The sequence below is a fragment of the Talpa europaea genome (assembly GCF_964194135.1).
Source record: "Talpa europaea genome assembly, chromosome: 3".
Classification (NCBI taxonomy): domain Eukaryota; kingdom Metazoa; phylum Chordata; class Mammalia; order Eulipotyphla; family Talpidae; genus Talpa; species Talpa europaea.
In genome coordinates, this window is record NC_140069.1 from 133,264,296 (window position 1) to 133,281,819 (window position 17,524).

A 17,524-nucleotide genomic window follows, 5' to 3' on the forward strand; every position below is an offset into this window, starting at 1 on the left:
TAGGATTCTTTATTGAATAAAATGTATTAGATTTTTATTTTGATGCATTTGTTATTTTTCAAAACATGGCCTTGCTGTCTTAATAAGTTTCTACCATAACGTTTTCATTTTTCTTCATGTTTCAAAAATGAGAACTTTCTCTTCCAAATTTTATAGTGATCTATTTATATTAACTTTTTAATATGAAGGACTTTAAGAAGACTAATTAGACATAATGTGGTTTTTATTTAAGATTTATTGGACATAAATTGGTATGTCTGCAGGCAAAAATGAATGTTCAGAGTACTCTTACAGGGTGCTGAAATTATTTCATTTTTCCTTTAACATTTATCTTGAATTTTTGTTTTATGTCATAGATCGTTTGATGATATTTTTGCTTCCATCCTTTTCTGAAATTGTGATCTTGTCTCTGGTGGGCAGGATTTAGCATGACATCAATTTCCTTGCCCCTGAGTTCTTGATTTGCGCATGAAATGAAAGCTTGTGCTTCATCAGATCATCTTTTAAATTCTTTACTCTGCACATATTATTTTAATTATCTCTGAAGTCATTTTCTGGTTTTCTAATAAATCCTTACCTCTTGCCTATAGAGACTTTGGAAGTGATAAAAATTGATCTAAAACTTTCATAGAAAAAAGTGTTTCACAACTAAGTTATTTTTTAATCACAGACTTACAATTGCTGCCCAGGGTTGTAGACTATGGCTAATAAGCTTTTTCATATTCTCATTATCACATAACTTACTTAAACTATGCTTTTAGACCAGCCTCATGTTCCTTTTCCATAAATGTCCAAGATGTCTGTTGTGGTATTCCTGTATTCATCATTTGATTCTTAGAAAAATACCAGCACACTTGTTAAAAGTCTAAGCAGTGTTTTCTGCTATCACTGCTTGTATTTATCTTTACCAGTTTAAAATAGAAATACCATCTTTGTTTTTAATCAACTTCAGGGTTTATTTGATGTAAATGAATGTCTACAATTTGGGTAAACTATGTTTTTAAAAGATCATTTAGACTTAAAATAAAAAGTATGCCTTCCAGTGTATTAAGCTCCACTGTAAGTATTATCTTCTTACAGTTTCATATTTCTGAACCACTGTCTTTATGTCTACTTTTGCTTTTGAGTAGCTCTAGTTGAGTTTCATAATAAAGTTTTTTTTTTTCTCTCATAACTAAAGCAGCCAGCAGTATCAAAAAGCATAGTGCATTCCTGTGCTGATAGATAATGAAAGGAATTTGTTGATTCAAAGTACTCATGAATAACAGGATAGTCTTTCTCTTGAATAAAACTACAGAGCAGTCCTATATTTAATTTCCTGACCTCAGTGAGATAAAACATTTTCTCCATGAAATAAGAAGAGGATATTTTTTTAAAAAAAGAGAAAGGAATAAACCAAGAGGGAGACATGGATCTAAGAAATAAAATCTAGGAAAGGATGGAAATTCCAGGGTCCTACTGAAGGGGGAATGCCCGGGAGGTGTTGTGCAGCAGAAGTCAGCAGGAATGGGCCTCCCTGGTGGTACAAGGGATTAAGACGCAACCTATGAAGCTGTCCACAGCCACTGCAGGACAAGGTCGATCCCCTGCCAGGGAGCTGCCAATATGGCACAGCAGACCTCTCCTGTCTCACCTGCTGCTTCCCTCCCTCAGCAGTGTATTTCAGTTGATCTGCCTGTTCTACTCCCCACTCTGTCTCTGGTGAATCCTCTCACCCCCCACACCTCTGGCCTGTACCCCAGTTCTTGTATGCATAAATAAATAAATCTTTTTCAGAAAAATTCAGCAGCAAGACAGGAGTGGTCCAGGGAAGGCTGGTCACATAGAGTCTTGTTGGAAAGTTAGGAAATGGGGAAAGGGACATTTTGGGGTAAAATAAGGGGAAAGAGATGATATTTATGAATACATTTTAGTACCCCATAAAGTGAGACTGGACTCTGAGGCAGTACTGAGCAGTGGCAGACCTGAGATGGGACCTCTCTTGCCACCACCTTTGTGAGCTATCACACATCCAAGTTAATAAAAGAAGATTGAAGATAGGAAGAGAGCAAGCTTGTATAGTTGTTACCTTATTCTATGTATATACTGACTTTTGCCTATTTTATATGAAGCACAGATACACCATCATCTGCACTTTGTATGCTAAAATTACAGTACCAAAAAAAAAAATCTTGCAGAATATGCCAAGGGCGTTGTATTTCCTGGTGCTAATAAAATGCAGATTTTCCACTAAAAGGCAATGGCTTCATTTCTAAAGGTTAAATTGAATGGTTCTCACAGCATAATTTCAGCTGGTTAAATTTGGGAAACTGAAAGTCATTCAATAAAAGAATAATCTCTGAGCCTGTATAGAATTTTCATTTGATTGAGAATTGGATATTATTTTATTCACGTTAAGCCATTATCACATGATTTTATTTCAAGGTAGAGACGAAATGTCAATAGACATATGTGCTTAACAGTACTTTTTTCTTTATTTGAACAAAATATTCCCTCTGTAGAGCCAACTGAGGATGGCATCACGCCTTTTTTAGCCACAACCTGAAAATTGATAGACTCTCTTGCTGTTTTGGGAAACTGAGATTTATATTCTATACTCTGCTAATAACCCTTTTAATTCTTCATCTAAACTATTTTCTGTTTGAATTTTAAAAAGTATTTTAATGCATTAGATATTTGATTAGATTAAGGTAGTTTATGCAAAACAAAATTACTGAATGCTTAATTTCAGATTTGCTCTCTGAGTTGCTTATAAATTAGTTGAAAATTAGGTTAAAAACTAAAATATTGCATAATCTACCTACCCAGGCCAGTTCTTTTGTTCACTTAAAAAATGCTAGTATTTATATACAGTAGAATATATCATTGTTACTATGCAAGTCTGAATTTTCATAAACATCGACATTTTCAGAACCATGTATGCATGTAACCATCCCACAGTCTAGACACAGAATTGTTGAATCATCTCCCCCACTCCTGTATTCTTTTGAGTCAACCTCTAGCTTTTTCCCTAGTCCCTGGCAATCTGATTTGTTGTTTCTGTTATAATGTGTAAAAATATCATAGAACTGGTGCCTTGCTTTTGAGATTCACCCATGTTGTTGCTTACATGGTTTTCACGCTCATTGTGCACGTGCCCTACAGTTTATTCACTCTTCTATCAAGGGATACTTAGTTTATTTTCAGTTTGGAATGATTACAGATGAGATCCTTGCCATGTTCTTGGGGTCCCACATGTAGTCCTATAACAGGGTTTGATTTTCTTTTAGTTGGACTGTGTGAGAATGCTGCTTTGCATCTTTTCATTCTAAACACATGCTGTATCTTCTTTTCTTGCCGTTGCCAGGTTCTGGCTTCTTAATTTTGTGGAAAAGAAACAGATGGTGGGCAGGACCCTCCAAATGAAAATATGAATAGAAGGCTGTCCTTTGTCTGGCTCCTGAGGATAACCATATCCTTGAAGTTGTCGAAAATCTTGCTTCTTTCAGGTGTTATTGAGGAGAAATGTTAATCCTCCATATTTGGGACAAGATGCTTCCTTTGCAGTGAGATGCTCTGCAGCTTCCTTTGCTCTGTCCTTGTCTTGGAAATTCCCTCCCCTTTGGAAATTTTGCTTAACCAAGTCAGTCTCCCTTAATAATTGGTCAAGGAATAAAGTCAGGAAAGAAAATAGCAGTTTTTGTTCTCTGTTGAGAGGGCCACCAAATAGAATGCCAGCCTTTCTAGATTGGGATTTTCTCCCACTTTAGTGTGCCTACAAATGCCCTCTTTATTCACGGTCCCAGGAGTGGCACCCAGAGCTTGAAACATGTTTTCACCTACGCTCTGACAGGTTGGCGGCCAGAGCAAGGGTGCAGTGCCAACTAAGAAAGCAATGTGAGGATCTGTAAACGACACTCCCCACTTACTGAGAGCTAGTGACGGCCTAGCCTCAGCACCTTCTCTCTGTTCCTTGTAATTTTTTGTTTTGTTTTGTTTTTCACTCAGTGTTTTCCTCAAGGGTTTCTCATATATTTACTTCCACCTCACTGAAGTTTACACCCGCCCTCCCCAGCCCCCTCACACACACAGCTCCCCATGAAACATTGATAACCAGCCAGGAAGGTTGCATTCAAGTCTTTAAGTGCTTTGTGGTAATGTTGGAGCTGGAGGGCTTTCTCAAGTATCTCCCCCAAGGGCCCCGTTTATTTCAAGAGATTATCTTGCTGTACAGCTGGTTCTTCACAGAGAATCATAAACTCATTCCATGAATTAAAACGTCACTTGAAGCCATGGAGCCCAGACTGTGGAGTGGAGGAAGAGTGTGGAATGATGGATGGCTTCTTTTTGCCTTTCTGGTAGGGGATATCGTTATGATTTGTCTTCCACATAGCTGCAGCTATAATTCTCTTAGTCTGCAGGGTTTCAAACAGATAGGTAACTCTGGCGATGAGTTATCACAGTGTACCTTAAAATCAGAGGGGCTGTTTGCTTTAGTATCCTTAGCTATTAGTTCTGATCCACTTACCCTCTTTACCCGCTCTGTAGCTGTCCTCCTGTACACACAGATTTTTGCCATTTCAATAGGAAGACTGCTTCATATTGTCTTTGAACAATATGGGGGGTCATTTAGCCCTAGGTCAACCCTGTTAGAGACAGGACAGTCAGCTCATAGGGGAGAGCCTTCATGGCTCATTGGAGCAGGTAGGAAGGGACGTGATTATACCTCCAGGAAGCTTCATCACGTTCAATGGGCCTCTTTTGAGATCAGCTTCTCAAGTACTAGTGCTCCCGTGGTCCCATAATAAGCTCTGCGTGTATTTGTTTTTCGTTCTTTTTCCTATGATGTTAATCAAAGAGTGATTGTGATGATGAGAACTAATTAGAAAGCTTCATTATTAACACTTCCCATTTGAGACTTGCCCATGATAATCCTGAGTGGTTAATTGTTAACTAATAGGTTTACTCTGATTCCTGTTTCCCTGTGCTGTTTTGTGTGCTGTGATATTTGCCTCTCACCGGTCCAAACTGTTACTAAGGACTATATGGGTATTTTCAGTAGAAAAGTCATAGGATTAGCTTTGACAACCTAAAACTCTGTTCCAGAATTCATAGAACTTTGATTTATGAATGTTCTGTGATTTGATGGTGCAGGGGACCTGGCTGTCTAAGTTAATCTCTCTAGGACCTCTGTCTTGTGCCTGCCATAAGAGGATTCTGCTTCCCCTGCCTCCCTCACCCCCGAACTTGATATTTCATTATAGTATTTGTGTGTTTGCTCACACAGCAAGGTACTTGGTGGAGCCACTTTGCCATCTCACTGCTAAGAGGGATTTTTTATAGGCATTGACAGTCGTATCCACATCTGGAAGAGGTTTGGTCTGACAAGTCAGAAATGGGAGGCGCACAATGAGGGTGTATAATTTAGGTGTCTTGATGACCTTTCCCTCTCTGAGAATCAACCTGCCTTTTTCAGGGTCTTTCAAAACTGTGTTCTATAAATTTGAGGTATGGATATTAACATCCTTTGAAATGAAGTCACCCTAGGCACATTTGTTGCATCATTACTTTCTCAATTTCAAGGTGCATTGAGGAGGCAGAAACATTCCTTAAAGAGATGCCATCCACAATAGCAGCTTAAATGTAGCTAATGCAACCTTAAATTAGCTTTTCTAAGAGTACAGGGAAATACTTAGTACAGTTTGTTTGGGAGAGCACAGGTAACACAGACTTCCCGGCTCAGAGATACAGTTGCCGCCTGATTATTTACACCAGTGGAGGGGAATATTGGTACAGATAGCAGAAAACCATAGTTAATTTATCAGACTCACAGAGCCTTAAGCCAATATGGTGCCAGAAAACTATGACAGATAGATTCCCGGACCTCATGTAAATTAACCACAACGCAGGATACCCAAGAACCAGAGTCCCCTGCATCTCGTGTCTATTTGTTATTTTACAGTTTTACCTCCAAATGAGCATTTTGTGTATTAAGTCCCAGTGTTGCTATCTTTCCAAATAGGAAGCTTTAATATATTTTTAAAAATACATTTGGGAGTTAAAATTTTCTAAAGAAATCTTTAATTTCATTAAACCTCAGTAAGTTCTGCCTCAGGATCATCAGAGAATTTAAAATGTCACGTTACTGACCTCCTCTGAACTTGATCATGCTGCTCTCCTTATAGTCCTGGCATCTCCACCTCCTCGGTACAGCCTAAACTGGCTTCTGTTAAGCTATTTCCATAATCGCAATTTCTGTGTTTTCCTATTGCTGTAACCTTAGAAATAAGTATTAGGGACTGAAACACATTGTACTTGCCTAGGCTCTTTGGAAGGCAAGTTGTTTAACCACTTTTAGTCGATTTTATGGTGGCACAATCAAAACTCCTAAAATAAATAATCTCCATAGCTAAATTAGCAGGGAATGTCAGGTTTGTAGCTATGCCACCGGAGGGAACTTGTCTGTCTGCCTTACCAGTTTTTTTCTTTGATTCCCTAAAATAAATAATGATTTTAAGAATTTCTGTATTGAAAAGGAACTTGCCAAGTAAAGGAAGCTCTTGAGACGACAGACAGATTCCATTGTGTGCCTGTGACTGCGATTTGAAAGAACTGACAACTTTTGGTGATTACATTCAATTTAATTGACTTTATGAAAAATTTTATTTCTAAAAATCTATCAATGTGGACAAATTTCCATCTTTTCCCATAGTGGATCATCCTCAGTCATATTGTCTTTCCCCAAGCCTGTAGAAGACTTGCCTCAAGAAGGTGAGCTCCATGTCTTATCTTGCAATTTTGCCTCTGGACATCAACATCATCAGTTCTGGAAGGCTTTCAACTTTTGCTTTCATGCCTGCAATTCGTCATTGTTACCTTTCACTTCTAATCTTTGCATTAATTAGTGAATATCAAATATCAAATATCAAATCCACTAAGAAAGCAAGAATATATTTGCTTTCTTCCCGTATGTTGTTTCTGGAATGGGTGTTGTATTGAGACTTGAGGTTTCAGGAACATCTACTGGTTTTTCTTACATGAATAATAGTAAGATCCCTTCACTTCTTGATTCACTGTCTGAGTGTAGGTGTCTCTCTTAATAAGGCAGGTGACTGTTTAGCATATGGAGGGAGGGAGTGCTGCAACTTCTTTTTTAGAATTAACATTCAAGGCATACCTATGTGTGTGTGTTGTTACTCCCGCAGGCTTTTTTTTTTTTTTTTTACCAGATAAATATATCCAAAGACAATGATGAGAAAAAATCTGTCTTTGAATAAAAATATAGATTACTGCAACCTCAAGGAAAAAGACTCTTTTCAGAGACGTTAAGTTCCCTCATGATTTGCGATAATCAATTTGATAATTGTTGTTGACTCACTGGCTCAGCTCATGAATAATGTCCCAGATTTAGACTAGTATGGCAAAAGGATTTTAATCAGGTAGTGCTTTCTTTCCCATGGAGCATTTGTCTTGCTTGACTGTTCTGGACTTCAGCCAACTTGTGAAAGAGGCATTTTCCCACTGTATATGTATAGTAGAATATGTGTTGCTTAAATGTTCTTTGGGGGAGTTTCCAACCCTCTGAAGTTCATTGTTACCTTACCTTTTACCAGTGTGCCTTTAGAGACACTAAGAATGGATGACTGTCTCCTTTTCTCTGCAAATCTGTTTGAAGGAAAAGATGAATCTCATTACTATAAATATTGTTTTCATCCCAGCCTACCTCACTGCTTCTGAATGAGAGGAGCCCCTTTGGCTGCTGTGAAAATCCTCAAATACTTGATGGCTTGTTAAATTTTCATTATCTAATGTGCATTAATTTAGATACAATAGCTCTGTTGCTAGGAGCAGAGTAAGGAAGGAAGAGCTTGGCTCAGTGCAAACTGCATGTGTCAAGGAGTCAAGAAAACGTGCAGAGCTTGCGGTCTTCGGAGCGAGTTTACAGTTCTGCTGGCTGGATTGGAAACCTCGGAAATTCTGACACCCAGTACTATTCCCCCAGCACGCTCGATGTGATATTTTGATGCTTGCTTACTCTGTCATCTGTTTTAATTAACTGGAGTGGCTAAGAGCTCCATAGCTAAGAGCTCTGAGGTTAGAATTGTCCATATTTGGTACTCTTGAGGGTAGGATGTGTACACTTTGCACTGATGTGTGAAATAAGTTTTAACAGAGGGATGTCATTTCTTGTGTTTTTATTGTTTACATAATTATGTGTACTGCCATGATGTGATGTTTGTCCCCATAGAACACGTCCTGTTATTCCAGATTTCTGGGGATGGAGGAGGGAGTGGGGTGCCCCAAGTGCCTACTGCGCATCCCTGAAAAGCAGGCACCTCAGATCTCACTGTCCCAGGCTGCACACTTCCCAGTACTGAGAAACAGCGAGCTGTGAATCTGCAAGACCTATTTAAAATTGAAGATGAACTCCTTGGGGTTTCCTGGAAAGGGTTTTAAGGAACTGAATCACACTTTTTTTTATTGAAAATGAAAATTAAATTTTTTTACATTAAAATTAACCTTTGTAGATTGTGAGCTGTTAGCCTTGGTCTTCTCTCCTCATATTTGTGTCAAAGGGAAATGAACTCTTTTCCTGTCTCAGAGAAGTCATAAAATTCTCATTTAGAAAGCACCTTCCTAACTTGTATATCTACTGAGTGCTTTGTAACTGAACAGAGAGAAGTAGAGATCCCATGAGAATGTTCTGGAAACTAATTGCCTATTTCTTCTGTGAAAGTTACATGGGTATCTTGTCTATGTCAGAGTTTCTGAAATATCTAATTTTCTTTGCCTCATTTTCTGTTGTATACCAGACTTTCTGCCCTAGACCAGCCCGAAAGAAACATTTATCTGGATCACATTACTTTTCTCTACTGATCTTTTCTTCTTTTCTTCACCAGGATACCCAAAAAGCAAAGCAGTTCCTGCCCTTTCTCCAGCGGGCAGGTCGCTCTGAAGCTGTGGTGGAATACGTCTTCAGCGGTTCTCGTCTCAAGCTATATTTGCCAAAGGAAACTTGCCTAATCACCTTCTTGCTTGCCGGTAAGTCTTTGTGCTATATGTTACTGTGAAAGTTCTCCCTGGAGCTGTGAAGCCATCGCTGTATGTCTCATACCTTCCTTTCCCCAGTGTTTTAGACAGGACCTGGAGCTCATGTAGGTGCTAAAATCTCTAATTTGAGATATGAACGCATACTTTCTAGATTTGCTTCCTCTGCACTGCAAACCGAGCACCAGACCCTCTCTCTGCTCTTATTTCCCCCAACCACAAGATGTAGGAGTAGAGTAGTTTAAAAGACAACACATAGCTTCACACAGTCGGAGTGAAGGGAATTCCAGACTTCAAGAAATATTAACGATGGATTTCCCACAGTTGGCATCTCCCACTTGGGCTAGACCGCCCCTGCTGTGTTAGTCATGGGCAGGCTGCAGAGGAGCTGAGACGCCTTGCCCTTGTAGCTCCCCAAGCAGCGCTGTTTGTCTCACTTTTATTCTTTTCAAATGTCATTACAATCCAAATCCTTTCTAAAACCCCAGACTTGACACTACCTCACAGACTCCTGCCTCCATAGTGTTTCTCTGTCACACCACACTTGGCATGCTAGGCCCAACCTTCCTCCTTCCTTTGCTGGCTGAATGTACATCTTTCTCATCTCTCACTTCATAGTCACTTCATATTTCACAAGCCAGCAAGGCTATGTCTGAATTGTGTTCCTTGAGCCATTTACATTCGTGCATTCGAGGAGCAAACTGCTTCATTTCTTCCCCCAAATAATAATAAATAATAAAGCTATTTATTTCCAGTCAGTACTTCACAGAGACGTGTGATCTTTGAGCAAAAGTGTCATTTTACTTCAGCACCCCACACCGCCCCCCCTCCCACACACACAAGCATTCAGTCCCTCACAAAGGACACAGCCCATTGTGTTCTCCCAGTGCACATTGCCTTTTCTGTTGCTGTCCTGTTGCCTCAGCACTTCTTCTGTTCAAGTCATGAATAGAATCTGCCCTAGGAGCCCTGCCTACTGTTCCCTGCTAGATCGCCTCAGCCTCCTTTTCCTGAAGGCACTGATAGTTTCTTCTCTGGATGAGGGTCTCCCTCAGGCCCCAACTAAATGGATTGTTATGTGAGATAAATCACTCACCGAACACATGACCGTGAAGCTCAGCACTACTGCTTAGCCCTCACTGCTCAGTGAGACTCCCTCACACACTCTCGCAGCATTAATGATGACTACACAGCTCTGCAGGTTTTCGAAAGGGACAGATTGTATGACACAGGGCTCAGGAACAGCTGTAGAAACCCAGGGTCTCAGCAGATCCACACTGAACTAGAGGACTGTGCTTTTGTTTTTGCAAACGTGAGTTGTGACAAACTGGGGGTAGGGTGGCTGTGTGTTAGAGCCCTTTCTAGGAGCCATTTGTGCCCCTTTAAGAAGCAGAGAAGGTTCTTAGTAATGAATGCTTGTTACAGAGTTTGAGGTATATTGGCACCTCATCCTTTGCTCTGTACCTGCAAAACAAAAGCTATGCTTTTGGCAGTGGAGAGCTTTACCACAGAGGTATAAAAAGAGAAACAGTGTTATTACTTCTGGGCAACTTGGTCACTGATCTACAGGGGAAAGAAAGCATTGAAGTTCTGCCTTCTCAACTCCAAACTACCTGGATGAGCTGACTCCAAGCTTAGACCTCACTTGGCGAGAGTTTTCCTACAGAACCTTCTGGTTGTAACGTGCTTAGACACAGCAGTCTGATCACTCAACTCTGTATCAGCCAGTTCCTCTGTGTACTTGGCGTTATTCTAAATTTAGCAATTCAAAAGGCATTGCCTGTGTTAACTTACATTCTGAAAGATAGATTACAGAAGCAAATATAGAATCAAAATACAAGCTTTTACATTTTTCTCCTGCCATACTGTATGTGGGTATATTATGCATCTCCTAGTTTCTTTAGAAACCTGGCAAGGATACAGCCATAAAAGAAAGCAAATTTCAGTTTAAACATGGCTCTGCTCAGTACAAGTGACCTTAGGGAGGTTATTTACCCTCTTCAAGCCTCAGTTTATACATCAATTTACTGGAGAAAGTGTCTTCCCTCTTGGAATTGTAGGGTGTTAATGAGATGAGCAAAGGGTTCGGAACAAGGCTACCATAAAGTAGATCATCAGTGCAGATATATTTGCTTTCCCCAGCTCTTGTATGGAATGGCCAAAGCTGGGCAGTGTGTGTGCACATAGATCAAAATCTCCATGGCTGAGCCATAGCTCTCTATTGATGGAAATAAAAAAAGAAAAAGGGTTGTCTCCACAGTACCACTGAAGTCACATGAAAGGTAGAGGCACCTGCTTCAATCCTATGACTCCAAAGGATCTATGGAATCTTGATTTTTTTGTACAAATTAGTGAGTGATCATGTTTATACCAGTATATATTGAAACTGATGGAATTAAGAAGGGAATTATTAACCCTAAGGATTGTAAACTAGTGATCAATGCTAAGCTTGGGTAACTGCTGGCCGTAACTACTTTTCAAGTATGAGGATAAAAAATTAAAATCTGCTCCCATCAAAATTTCAAATGCTTTATCTGTTCTGCTAATTTGTGCCCAGTCTTATAAGTTATCTTGTGTAAACCCACATTATCCATTTTCCTAAGACTACTAAGAAAAGTCATGTAATAGGTGTCAATACAGGTTCACTGTTTCCAATCTTAAAAAAAGAGAGAATTGGACTTGTTCTAGCTTTCTCCTGAATAACAAGTTCACTGAAGGGAGTGCTACTAACTTTTCACTTTGAACCTGTGGAGCAAGGAACTCTGTGTTCTGAAACTTTGTTATACAGAACATCATTAACACTGATAAGGCAGGGTCCTAAGTCTCCAGAAGCTCTAGAACAGAATTTGGCAGGTAAACGAACTGCAGTGTTGGGCACTAGGTGACACAGTAGAATTACTTATACGACATAGAAGTAGCACAAAGAAGGGAATGATTGGTTATTTGGGTGGAGATCAGAAAATCCTCCCTGAGGACCTGATATCTGAGCTGTTTTGAAAGACAAGTAGGAATTTGCAAAATTGAGGGAGGGGAGAAATGTTCAAGGTGGTGCTAACATGTACAGAGGTGTAGAGTACGATCCACCTGATGTCTTCCGGCAACCATGGACCCATTGGCATCAGTGGAACATAAAGTAGAAGAAGAGAAAGGCGGGTGTGGGGCAGAGATGAAGATGAAGACCTAGGAGGCATCAACACCCTGGGAAACTTTACCCCATGAAGAGCGGGCTAAGGATTCACATGGGGCAGGGAGGAGACATGGTCAGAGGATAAGAAAGAGAATCTCAGAGAGTAGTCTTCTGGAAACCAAGTGAGGTGAAAGCACCATGATTTTACCTAAAAGGTCAAGTAGGTAAAAATTATGAAGTGGCTTTATGCCATTTATCAATTAGTAAGTCACAAGCAACCTTTGTCAGTGCAATTTCATCAGAATTGATTCAGCTAAAGGAATATTACAGGCTACTGGGGAGTAAATGTGACAAATACGGAACAGAATTAAAAATAGACTGCTCTTCACAAAAATCTACCAGAATGAAACCAGGAGTGCAGAAAATGGAAAGCAAGAGGGTCAAGGTTCCATTTTGAGGATGACAACACCTTGAGTGCTTTTACAGCTTTAATTCTTTTTCAAGATTGGAGCAGAATGTGGCATGTGTAGTTGGAAAAGCTATTCAGTGTACCCATTATTCTCATCATACCAGTTACAGGATGTAAAACTCAGAAAATCTTCTTGGCAAATGAGGATATAAAAGGATGATGTGAGAAGATACCATAGAGAACACGAGAGGCACTGGTCTGCATTCGGAGAAGGAGCTGAGAAAGGAGGCAAGGGAGGGATTTATAAGAACAGTGACCTAGAAGAGATGGATGCAGGGCAGGGGTAGAAGGAAGGTCCCTGGAGAGAGACCAGCTCCAAAGCTGAAAGTGGGTGTAGATACAATCTCTTACAGATATTCATGCGGTGGTTCTTCCCCCGGAAAATGGACCCATGGCCAAGTTTTGTGCCTCTCTGGCATGCGCTCTACGCCAGGCAAAAATGGCATTCTGCTGGAAGTGATGTCTCTCTGCAGCCAGGAGGGAGTTTGCATTGTGATTCTCAAGGGGAAAGTCAAGATAATTGTTCAGCAGTCCCATATGTGCTGCTCTCATTAATCCCAGCGTTTTGGAGAGCCCTCTGGACTTCAAGGTGGGGTGGACACTTTCCATTTTTATGTGGCCTTTTCTTTTTTTGGGCAGACGGCCCCACAGCTTGATAGGGAGTGGCATTTGGCCCAAGCCAGCTGGCCTCTCTGTCACGGTTCCTGCACCCCTGTATGTGGAATGATTGCTGGTCAGATGGGATAGCAGGTGGGGCTGGGCAGAGTGGGCTGTGGCTAGCAGGTCAGCGCCTCCTCAAAGCTCTTGCCCTTCAGTCCTTTGAGCACCTGGCTTAAGTTTGGTTGGTGAGCAGGTGACCTGACACCATCAGAACTGAGACTGGTCAAGGTCCCTCCCCCTGCTGCTGTGGCCTCCCCCTATGCCTGCTTACTCAGGCTCTGATACCATCCCCATCGGTTCTTGTCCTGAGTTAGCAGGGATGCCAAGATCCCCGGGCAGCCTGCCTTTGTTTCAGAGCATCCTTTCCCCTCACATAGTATTTGGTGAGCCCATACATTTCTTCCATTAAACCAAAGCGGTTTACCCACCATCCCTGTTTTTAGATTATTTTCATTTGTTATGTGTGTCACATTTTACTTTGATTCTTATCTGACAAAATACTGAGGCACTATCTGCAAGTCATGTTTTTTAGTGGCTTCAGTGGGCAGGGACTGTGTCCTCCGGGTATGACCTTTATTGTATTTCCTTATTTTGAATTACTTTCTTAGCTCTAGGGTGGTAAGAATTGTGCAGGGCACAGTTCAGGAAGTTGTCCTGCTGGCTAAGCATAGCAGGTATCAGGATCAGGTTAGTGCTATAAACCAAATGCTTGAGTTATTGGAAGAGAATAATAATTTTAAAGTTTTAGTACAAAGTAATCTAAGGAGTCCTGTCAGATATTTGTGGTCTTCTGCTAACTGACTGAGTGAGCCTACCCTAGATACATTTTCATGTCCTTGATGGTGGAACAGTAATTTGCATGAGGAATTACAGACTGAGGCAGATTTAGAGGGATGTGTGGGGAGGGGTACAGTGGATGTCAGTCACCTTGGCTAGAGTTCACGTACAAACTACCTGGAAGGCAGCAGCCACCTGGCAGGGGGCTCCCATGTGGATCACAGCAGGTGACTTATAATTAACCAGTTACCTAGTCACATGAAACAAGCTAGAAAATGAGACTTCCCTTCGCCTGCCCTTTGGCATTTCTCATTTTTTCCCCTCTCTCTCTTTGATTACATCTCCCCTCTGGAGCTGCATTATGACCAGGGAAGCAATGAGAAAAAGTTCCAGGTCTCTGGGATTTGATAAATGGGTGCCAATGGGTATGTGCACAGTGCAGAGGACTTGGCCGTGTGTCCTTCCATCCTGAATGCCTTTGAAAAAAGTCCCTCATTTCCTTCTTTCTCTTTGACAATCATTTCTCCAGCCAATGCTTATAGGAATATCAACTGCCTGTGTCAACAGACCAAAAACTTCTAATGAAAGAGGAGAGGGAAGGTGAACAGAATATCCTTTTCATCTCCTGGCCCCGGGAATGGTGGATCCCCATTGATTACCAGTGCCTAACCAAATTATACAATTACAGCCAATGTATGTTTAAGTGAGAAAGCCCATTCCGCTATCACAGAGGTGCTAATGAATCAGACTGTTACTGTGGTTGTGTTTGCCGGGTTTCTATCCTTAATTAAGCAATTACAGGGTCTGCTGATACTTATGAATTCCTTTCAGATGCTTTAATTGAATTGCGCCTTAATGGATATTTGTAAACTGGGGTATTCTTTCTCTTGGGACTTCCCAGTTTGATTCTGTCTCCACCGCCTACTTGCTTCCAGTTGGGTCCCATTACTGGAAATGGGCAGCTTGACATGAGACTTTTCTGGGACTGCTCTAGTTCTTAACTTGTAAAGATACCATTCTATGAATTATACAAATTATGTTCGTTTCAGGAGATCCTGGAGGGTCACTTGTAGAAAACATTAGGACAATGAACAGGTTTGGGAGCCATTTTTAATCAGGCCAAGATTTTTGCAAGCACACTAGAATAAGGGCAATCTGGATAGATTGTGGATGATGCATAAGTAAGTGTTTTTGCCTTGAATTGCTTTTAGTCTAGTAGTAGAGAGAGATGTGAGAAACTTGAACAAAGGAAAACAAAAAGGAGTAATGAAAAACATAGGCAACGTAGCATGAGAGTGCAAAGGAAGGACATTTCATTGAGCGTTGGAAAAGACTTCTCAGTGGAAGTGGCATTTGTGCATCCAACAAGATCTGAAACTTAAGTCTTTCAGCAGGCTGAGTGTAGGCAAAACAAGTTGGCCTATATCATTAGTTCTGAGGAAGAGTTGCTTAAAAGAAATGGATGTATTCATCAATCATTTTTCTCTCTGCTTTTGTGTGAGCATGTCATCTCCTCCTCGACTCTGCCCTCAGCTCCCAGGCTCTGCAGGCATACCAGCAACCTCTGGTCACGTGGATGAAAGTGCGCGCCTCCGATTATAGCCTGATTATCTCCCATCTTTAGATCATGAATCATCCCCAGATGAGCCTCATCATGCTTGTGGGTCATTCAGTTGCAAGGCTATTTAATAATTTATTTTATTTCCACTGGGCACTATGCTGGGAATATAGAAATGCATAAGATTGAGTTCCAGCCTTCAAGCAAAGTAGCTGTGTCTACTGAAATATAGACAGGAAAAAAATAACTTTTAGAAGGAAAAGAGTAATAAAGACAAATATCACACAAATGAAAACCATGCTGAGATTTTTAAAAAATAGTGTGAGTAAATATCGTGAGGCTGTCAAAAGGAAAAGGCTGAGGAGGTTTGTTTCCGTAACCCACAAGCCCAAGCTCCAAGAGACTCAGCCTGGGTCAGTGCAGGTCAGTGTATTCCACCTGAGGACCAGCCTTTTAGGAAGGACATCGAGCTTCTGAAGGATCAGAATGACCAGGATGGTAGGACACTTAAAAATAGCAATGCCTGAGCATCAGTAGTAAGCACAGTGGAGTGTTTCAGCAGCAGGGAGTCGGGATTCGATTTGGTCAGGAGCCACATTCATGTTTTTTTGTTTTATGTTGTTTTTTGATTGAGAAGAGTAATAAATAAAGTCGTCAGTAAAAATAAGATTTGTTCGGCATGGCTTAATGGCAGTCACAGACCTTGGAGCTAAAATACTTAAAGATGAATTTTTGCTCTCCTGCTTCCTAGTTAATTATTTCCGTCAGACCAGCCTGCTTATCTTGGTGTGATGCTGGGACCTAGAGGTGAGGGTGACAGCAAGGCCCATATGGCAGTTCTGTGCCAGCCTGTCTAGAGACTCCTGCAGCTGAGAGCAAGACAGCCTCAGTGGTGGCACCAGTTTCCATGAGTCAGTCAGACTGCTGAGGATGGTGCAGCGTCCTAATTGGGATGTTCAGCCCTCGCCATCTCGGTTGGGATTTCTGTGCCAAGAAAAGAAAGACATTGATTTATCTTCAGCTATTATATGACAGGCCCAGTGATTGTCTCTGGTCACAGGTAAGTGGGAAGAATCCTTCCCTCCTAAATCCCGTGACTTCTGCCTTCTTCTCTGGCCTTTAATTCTTTCAGCTTATGAGTTTCAATGTAGATGAGATGAGGGAAATAGCCTGCGTAGGGATCAGGCCTGTTCCGTGCAGAGCCAACAGGAGCAGTGGCGGTACCAAAGGGCAGACCTGTGAGCTCTTTCTCAGAGTGCCTGCTCCTTCTCTCCCTGCTCCTCCCCTCCCTGCTCCTCCCTTCCAACTCCAAGGTTTTCTGTGAGTCTGTCAAGGGTTACCAAGGCTGCCTTCCACCTAGTGGGCTGGGGGATGCAATGGGAAGCGTATGGAAATCTGAGAGCTGCTCTCTACTGGAGGATTTCCAGTGCCAGCACCTGTCACTGGTTGTGCCCAGGCACCTCAGTTCTAATTCCATTCTTGTGGCTTTTCCTGAAAAATGCATTTCAGTATGGATTTTTCAGTGCCATCTTTTCATCCTATTGGCATTGCCCAGCAGCCATTTAGCAAAAGTGGTGGGAAGCAGTAGTATCCAGCACTGGGCTAACCACTGCCCCTGCTCTGTGGGGCTGGCTGTTTGGCCAGCCTAATAGTGGAAAATGGCAGGACCTAGATGCAAGTAAAGGGAATATAAATAGTGTGGTAATTTGAAATTAAAGGAAAATGCTTTGAAACCTGATAATGGGCAGCCCCAGGGTGAGCAGTGCACACTTAATCCTGGTTGCTATGGGAACCACCTCACATTCCCCCATTTCAAAGAGAGATATGACTATTTTTTTTTTTTTTAAATAAAGGAGTTCCTCATCATTGAAAAACTGTCTTTGCCCCCAAGCCCAGGTCATTGCTT

The 17,524-nt window shown here is 41.3% G+C and overlaps 1 protein-coding gene across 1 annotated transcript in view; it reads left to right on the plus strand.

Annotated features, from left to right (window-relative positions):
* The window catches only part of SND1 (staphylococcal nuclease and tudor domain containing 1), a gene marked incomplete at its 3' end in the record, with an annotated part of 403,529 nt that overhangs the window by 248,470 nt on the left and 137,535 nt on the right, over positions 1–17,524 (plus strand). The window contains exon 15 of the mRNA XM_084230071.1: positions 8,880–9,021. Within this exon, the coding sequence (XP_084086197.1) occupies positions 8,880–9,021 (142 nt within the window). The remainder of the gene's footprint in view (positions 1–8,879; positions 9,022–17,524) is intronic.